The 6,743-nt window shown below is 56.3% G+C and overlaps 1 protein-coding gene across 1 annotated transcript in view; it reads right to left on the reverse strand.

The window, feature by feature from the left end:
* TAL1 (TAL bHLH transcription factor 1, erythroid differentiation factor) overlaps positions 1-5,390 on the reverse strand; it is a 14,727-nt gene extending 9,337 nt beyond the window's left edge. The window contains exons 1-2 of the mRNA XM_040470146.1: positions 3,587-5,390; positions 1-233 (exon numbers count right to left, since the gene is read on the reverse strand). The exon at positions 1-233 is cut by the window's left edge and continues 1 nt beyond it. Coding sequence (XP_040326080.1) covers positions 1-232 — 232 coding nt within the window. The 5' untranslated portion in view covers position 233; positions 3,587-5,390. The remainder of the gene's footprint in view (positions 234-3,586) is intronic.
* Positions 5,391-6,743: the final 1,353 nt, after the last annotated feature.

Here is a 6,743-nt window from a genome sequence, read left to right on the forward strand (position 1 = left end):
CGCGGCCCTTTAAGTCCCGCGCGGCGCCGCCCCCACCGGCGGGGCCGCCCCCCGGACCGCCGCGCGCGCCCAGCTCGATGACCGGGGGCTCCGCGGGGGCCGCGCGGCTCGTCTCCTTGGCGACGCCGTTCAGCAGGACCAGGTGCGGAGGGGCCATGCGGGCCTCGGCCGCGTCCCGTCCCTCTAGCGGGGGGTCACTGCGGGCCGCCTCGCTCGGCGGCCGCTCCGTCATCCTGCGGGCAGACAGACAGACAAGCGGACGCCCGCTCTGACAACCGCCCCCAGCCCACCGAGGGGTGGGTGAAGGGGGTGCAGGGGTCAGAGAAATTCTCGCACCGAGACGTGGGAAGAGGCGGACCAACTTAGCGCCACGTGGACACACGCCCTCCCCCGGGGCCTGAAGGCCCAGCGGGGGGCTGGGGCAGGAGGGAGAAAGTGGGGGGGGGGCTCTAGTTTGGGAGAAGGGAGATGGGCCTGGGAGACACAGAGACTGAAGAGATGGAAAAACACGACAGGCATTGGAGGAAAAGGAATACAGCCAGCGAAAGAAAACAGAAGGGGGAAAAGGAAGGAAATGTAGAAAGAGGCGAGAAAGAAATACCATCTTGTCCCCCTGCTCAGGCCGCAAGGGAAGAGGAGGGAACAAATCCCCTGACCATGTTCTTCCCGCCCCCCTTTTGGTTTTGGCGGGGAAACTGTGGCGCGGAGGTGGGGTGCTTTTCCAACCACCCTCAGCAATACCCGCCCCCAGCCTGCCGCCCCGCACAGGAACATCCAGAAACCTGGGAGGGGTGCAAGTAGGGAATTCAGGGAATGGAGGCTACAGGGCCTGGGGTCCACTGTGCCACAGCTGGCAGCGCTTCTTGCTCTCTTTTCAACACATATGCACCCCCCTGCAGGGGTTGTCTGTCTGTAGTAAGCAAATACACCGTGTATTCTGGGCAGCTGCTGGAAACCCCGGTGGCCCTTTACTCCCACCGAGACCAGAGATGAGACACTGGGAAAGAAGAAAATGATCCTAGCCCTACGTCCCCCGCACACTCCACCTCCTTCTGCCTAGCTGGACTCAAGTGAGGTGGGGTCTGGAAGGGAGGCTTGGCTGAAGGGCTATGGAGCCTCAGCATTCAGAATGCTCCTGAGGCCACCGGGGTCTAGGCTCCCATCTGTGAGCAGGAAGAGGTAGCACGAAGGCCCTTGAACTCTTCCATCCCCCTCTCCTGCCGTGGTGTTGTCCTCTGGGAAATGGGGGCAATACCTCATTTATGCATTTAAAAGCACCTGCAAATGCTCAAGGAAACATTATCAGGACCATCCAGGGGAATGCCTTGCCCAAGGTCACATGAACCTATTGGCCACAGAGCCACAGAGCAGGACCAGAACTTCTATCTCACTCTGTCTGAGCTATCCTCCTGTGTACCCCCTTCCATGTATATCCCTGGGGCTGAGGACACGCCTTCTTTTCTCCACAACCATACACCAGGGTGACCACAGAGGCTCCAGTCCCCACTAACACTGACTGGGGGCCTTCCACCGCCCTGCTTCGATGCCTATAGAGCCAGGCTCCCGAAAGAATGAAAACCAAAAAACCATGAGACTCTGGGTCTGCAGTTTGGGGATGCTTGTGAGTTCTTTTAATAAAATACATATATAATCAACCCAACAGGCTTCATAAGATGTCCAAAAGAAGATTTCTGCTCTCTGAATTAGATGGTTGGGATATTTTATAGCAGAAAATACACAAAAATCCAATTCATCCCCAACCAGAGGGCATCTAATCACTCGCGGCAGCCATTCCGCCACTGCACCGCTCCGGACAAGAGTTGGCCTGGGAAATATCCTCCAGCTCCAGAAGAGAGACCCGACCTTCTGAAACCTCTTCGGGGCTCAGCAAAATTGCCACCAGACACACAAGCTGATGGAGAATTGTCATTCAAATTGCACTTCTGCACTGGGTCTGCCAGCTCCAGGGGCTCGCCCTGGAGACAACAGAATTCCCCAAGACCTGGTGTACATGAGCTGCAAAAGCAGTGGGTTCACAAGGCTTCACTGGAAATGAGTTTACGATTATGGCGGCAACAATAGATCTGTATCCACAGAATGGGACTGCCAAGACACTGCAGCCACTAGAAATGCACCAGAGGTATACCAGTCTGGTGTTCCTGGCTCCCCTGCAGCAGTGAAATGCACCAGTAATATACCATCCTGTGGCAAAATATACAACCCCCAAGGTGCTGGTTCCCTACCTTACTGTCCCCACACACCGTTGTGTGCCCGGTGACACGTGCTTCAGCCCCAGCTTCTAACCAGAGTGACCAACGGTGCACACTGCAATCACCAGACTGAGTTCAAGCTCTCCTTATGACACATTTATACCCTCTGATTAATTCTGAGGCTTCATGTAGGCGCGGGTCCCCAAGGGGCAAGAGGAGCACATATTCCAGATGAGTTGACTCTGGCCCCAAATGCCCTCCCCAGAGGCCTATAAATATCTGTATCTCGGAGGCTCCCCGTGAGAAACCTTTGATTGGCCCCCAGGGTCTGTGGCCGACCTCTCCCCGCCCATCCCTGGACCTCAGGAAAACCCGGCAGGCTGTTCTGCAACCAGGATCACCCATGCCAAGGTCCATGCTCCAGAAGAAGCCAACAGCGGACTCATAAGCACCTCTGGTTGTAGGAGACTAACCCCAATCACTTGGCTTTGGTTAAGATTACTGAAAGGAAAGCCCGAGTGATTTTTACTTTGTTCATTTGTTTTTATTTGGGGAAGACAAAGGAATGGGGAGAAGCTTTTGAACAGAATCGAACTAGACTATTTTGACCATTACAACTCCTCTGTCTTTGTGCGGCCCAGAACCAGCTCGCAGCCCCCAACACCGGATCCTCATCTCCTGTTGCCAGATGGCCGCAACGTTTCCGTTCGAGTCTGAACAAGGCAGGGATCCCAGGAGCTCCTGGGGGGCAGCAACGGGGTCTCCGCAGCTCCCAATTCCGGGCAGGGAAAATTTCTCATGTGAAAACAGCCTCCGCTGGTACCTGGGGTAAGAGCTAGCTTCCTGCCCTTCATATTGCACCCACACCCGAACGAACCCCCGGGGGAGCCCCAAGCCTGCGCTGCATTCGCGAGAACAGAACCATATTCCCTGCTACTACCAGAGTGGAGGAGTGTTCCAGCTGCGCTCCGCTCTAGGCCTCAGGCCCCGGTCAAGGCCCACCGGAGTCGGGACTGCACTAGCCAGGATGGCTGGGCCTTCTTCCTGCCAGCGGCCCAGGCACACGCAGCCTGCACCACCCAGAAATAGCTGCCCCAGAGTTAGGAGCCTTGTGAAGCAAGCACAGCACCAGGACTGATGGGAGCGGCCTGTGGGGGCTAAGTCCAGCTAGGTGTTTTTACCCAGGATTGAAAAAAGAAAGGGTCCCGCTAGAAACCACAGAGGCACGGATCCCGGATTCCCAGCTCTGGGCTCGTCCTCCCCTCACCCAATCGGAGACCGGACTGGCCTCTGTCCTGAGCCTCCCCCACCCCAGGCCGGAACCCAAGGTCTTCCTGGACACTGTTGCCACCGATAACTGTTCCCCCAAAACTCACCTGGGGCATATTTAGAGAGACAAGCCCCTCTGAATAGGATCTCCACTCCGCCGGAGAGGGGCGGGAGCCAAGGTCCAAGTTGTGGACTGGGGTCTTTGCTTTCCCCCTCTCTCGCTGAGAGACCAGCAGTTAGGCCACGGTGTGGTCCTGGGCAGTCTGCCGCGCCCAAAGCGAGTTTCCAGGAAAGATGGGGGTGGAGAGAAAGAGGGAGGGCGAGAGGGAGGGAGAGAGAGAAATGGGGGTCAATGGCTGGGAATTACCTCATGTCCTCGCCGCCGACCAGCCCAGGGAATTGCAAACAGCTTTCTGCCCCCAACTTGCAGGTGCTTGAAGCCTCCCCCCAGCCCCCCTTTAAAAAGAACCCTACACCTGACCAATCAGGAATAACTATTTACTCCAACAACAACAAAAAAAAAACGAGCTCTCCACAGACTGCCAGAGCATTTTCGGGCCCTCCAACCGGGATGTCTGGTTCAGTGCGGCCAGCCGAGTTTGTTTTCTAAGCACTGACATGTCTATGCGGTTGGCTGGCTTGGGAACCCCGGTCAGGCCCAAGCAGCAGCCACAACGCCTAGCACGGGTGGGTGGGAAATGTGTGTTGGAAAAGGGGATTCCAGTCTTCAGACCCTGATCTGTGGGGCAGAACCTCCAAGGCCCCCATTCTCTCCATATCCACCTCTAGCCCAAAGCGAAACCAGAACCCAATTCCAAAAGCTACTTTCTCAGAGAAATGGAGTCAGAACAGCACTGATCCAAGAGAATGGGGGAGGGGAGGGAGAGATATCTTGCTCTATCTAGGTCCCGTCTTTTCTTCCTATTGAGAAAGAAAGAAAGAAAGAAAGAAAGAAAGAAAGAAAGAAAGAAAGAGACACAGGCAGCCCTCGTCTTCCTTTCAACCATCCCCACACAATGATTTTCAATTTTTCAGTGCTCAGACTAGCAGAGTAAAGGAGAATTCTAGTTAATTCCTTGCAGCAATAAACAAGGCAAAGGGAGGAAGGATAAACACAAATCCAATACTGCTTCCCAGAGTGTAGTGTAGTGAGATTTAGGCTGCTTTTTTTTTTTTTTCCTCCTAAGGGTTTTGTTTTGCCGAAATTGTCCAGTTTATGATTACACATCGAAGCCTTGGATTAATTCCAAAGGACTCTTTTTTTACCCCAGCTTTGGTAGAAATTCAGTAATAATTCTTCCCTGCAGTTTCAGTCCAATGCGGGAGATTTTCTTTCTCCTCTTCTAATCGAAATGGGGGGAGGGGTGGGAAGAAGGGAGAATTCACTCATTCCCGTATCTTAGGTTGGGTTAATTTTTGCTTTATGACAGAGTCTGTGTGTCCGTCCCTCTCTCCATTTTCTCTCCCAACCCCAAGCTCAGCAACTTAAAAAATAGAGCGGGGGGGGGGGGGGGGGCGGCGGGAAACGGCGCTGCTTTGTTATCGCTCCAAAGAAGCTAAAAGGGACAAGCCGCTTCGCTTCTGAACGATTACTTTAATTAAAAAGGATGATGATGACGATGAGGATGAGGATGATGACGACGACATCAGTAACCATAATAACTGGCAAAACAAAATCCATTTTTTCGCAGCGAGGGCAGCACTAACCCCATCCCTCCACAAAGCCTGGCCGGGGTCACCGACGCGACGTGTACCTGACCCACGCGGCAATGTCGCTCACCCGGGGAGGGGATAGGAAAGTGTTCTTTGGAGATTATCCCGAGGGTCCCCACCCAAGGCGCGAAACCTGGAGAATGCGCCCATTGTCTTTTCCAGGCCTCTCCCGCAGACCCCGGCCGAGGTACCCGCGAAACTGACCAGAAATGGATGAAGCCTGGGTGCGGCGGAAACCGAAGCCGGCGGCTACCGGCTTGAAGGCGCGGGCCTTGGCGAGCGCTGCTCAGCTCCGAGCCTGAAGAACCTCCCACTCTAACAAACCCCTCGAACACCGGGGCACAGGCTGGCCTCTGGACAGAGCAGCCGCCGACCGGGCTCCGTCTGCCCATCCAAGCCAACACTGGCTTCCGAATACATCATAATTTGGAATAAAATGTGAAATCCCTCTCCCCGCCCCCTTGCCGCCTCCTCAACTTGCGGCCCCATCTCCTGCTCGCCCTCCCCTCCACCCCCCAGCGATTTGCAAATGCACTTCTAAAGGACACAAGCACACAACCCAGTATGGACAGGACCACACACGGTCCAGCCCCACAGAAGGGAAGCAAAGTAAACACAACCCAACACTGCCCCGCAAGTCGACATGGTCGGGCCCGCACATTGTCCAACGCGCCACAACGAAATCAGTCCAACGCAATCGCTCACGGACAGACACCTAAGGTAGTCAGGATCACACACGCCCGACACAACGAAACCACCCAAACACAATCGCCAAGGCCACACAACCCAACACCCAGAGGCAGACCCGTGTCGAGAAAGCCAACGAGCATAACTGTATACAACGATGAAAACGCAGAAGGGCTTGAAGAATCCAAATCAACAACCCAAAGGGCGCGGACACCATCACACTCGGACACAGCCCATCGCCTGGGAAGTCCACACTCGGAAGAAGTCAGCATTGCCGACGGCTCACACACGCACTCACAATCCCACCGCATGCACACAACCACCAAGAAGAAATGAAAACCAACCACCGCCTCGCGCATTTCTGTATATTGCGTAAGGAAAAAGGGGAAGGAAGGAAGAGAGTCTCCGTGGCGGGAGGGGCGGCGGCGGAGAGCGGAGGGCGTCCGTGGAAAATGCCCCCCATCGAAAGAAACCCAGGGAAAAGGAGCGAAGACCTCTGCGGCGAGCGGGGGGAAAGGGAGAGAGGAACTGACGGGGAATTCCGCGGGAGGCCGTAGGTTGCCTCCCCCTAGAAAAAGGCCAGCATGCTCACGTTTTGCCGCTACGGGGGGACGCGTGTGGCCATTTTGAGGCCTGGTCCTCAGTGCGGAGGCCCGCCGCCGGGGGGGGTTTCGGGCCCGGGGCCCCGGGGCGGGGGCCCCCCCCCCCCCCCCCCCCCCCCCGGTCCCCGTCCCCGTCCCCCGCCCGCGCGCCCAGGCTCCTCCAGCGACGCGCGCTAATCCCCGCTCACGTTCTGGGCCTCGTTAGCATGGGCCGAGGCGCGCCGGGGCCGTGTGCGCCGCCGAGATAAGGCACTGCCGCGGG

The sequence above is a fragment of the Herpailurus yagouaroundi genome, unplaced genomic scaffold (assembly GCF_014898765.1).
Source record: "Herpailurus yagouaroundi ecotype Mexico unplaced genomic scaffold, PumYag 77, whole genome shotgun sequence".
Classification (NCBI taxonomy): domain Eukaryota; kingdom Metazoa; phylum Chordata; class Mammalia; order Carnivora; family Felidae; genus Herpailurus; species Herpailurus yagouaroundi.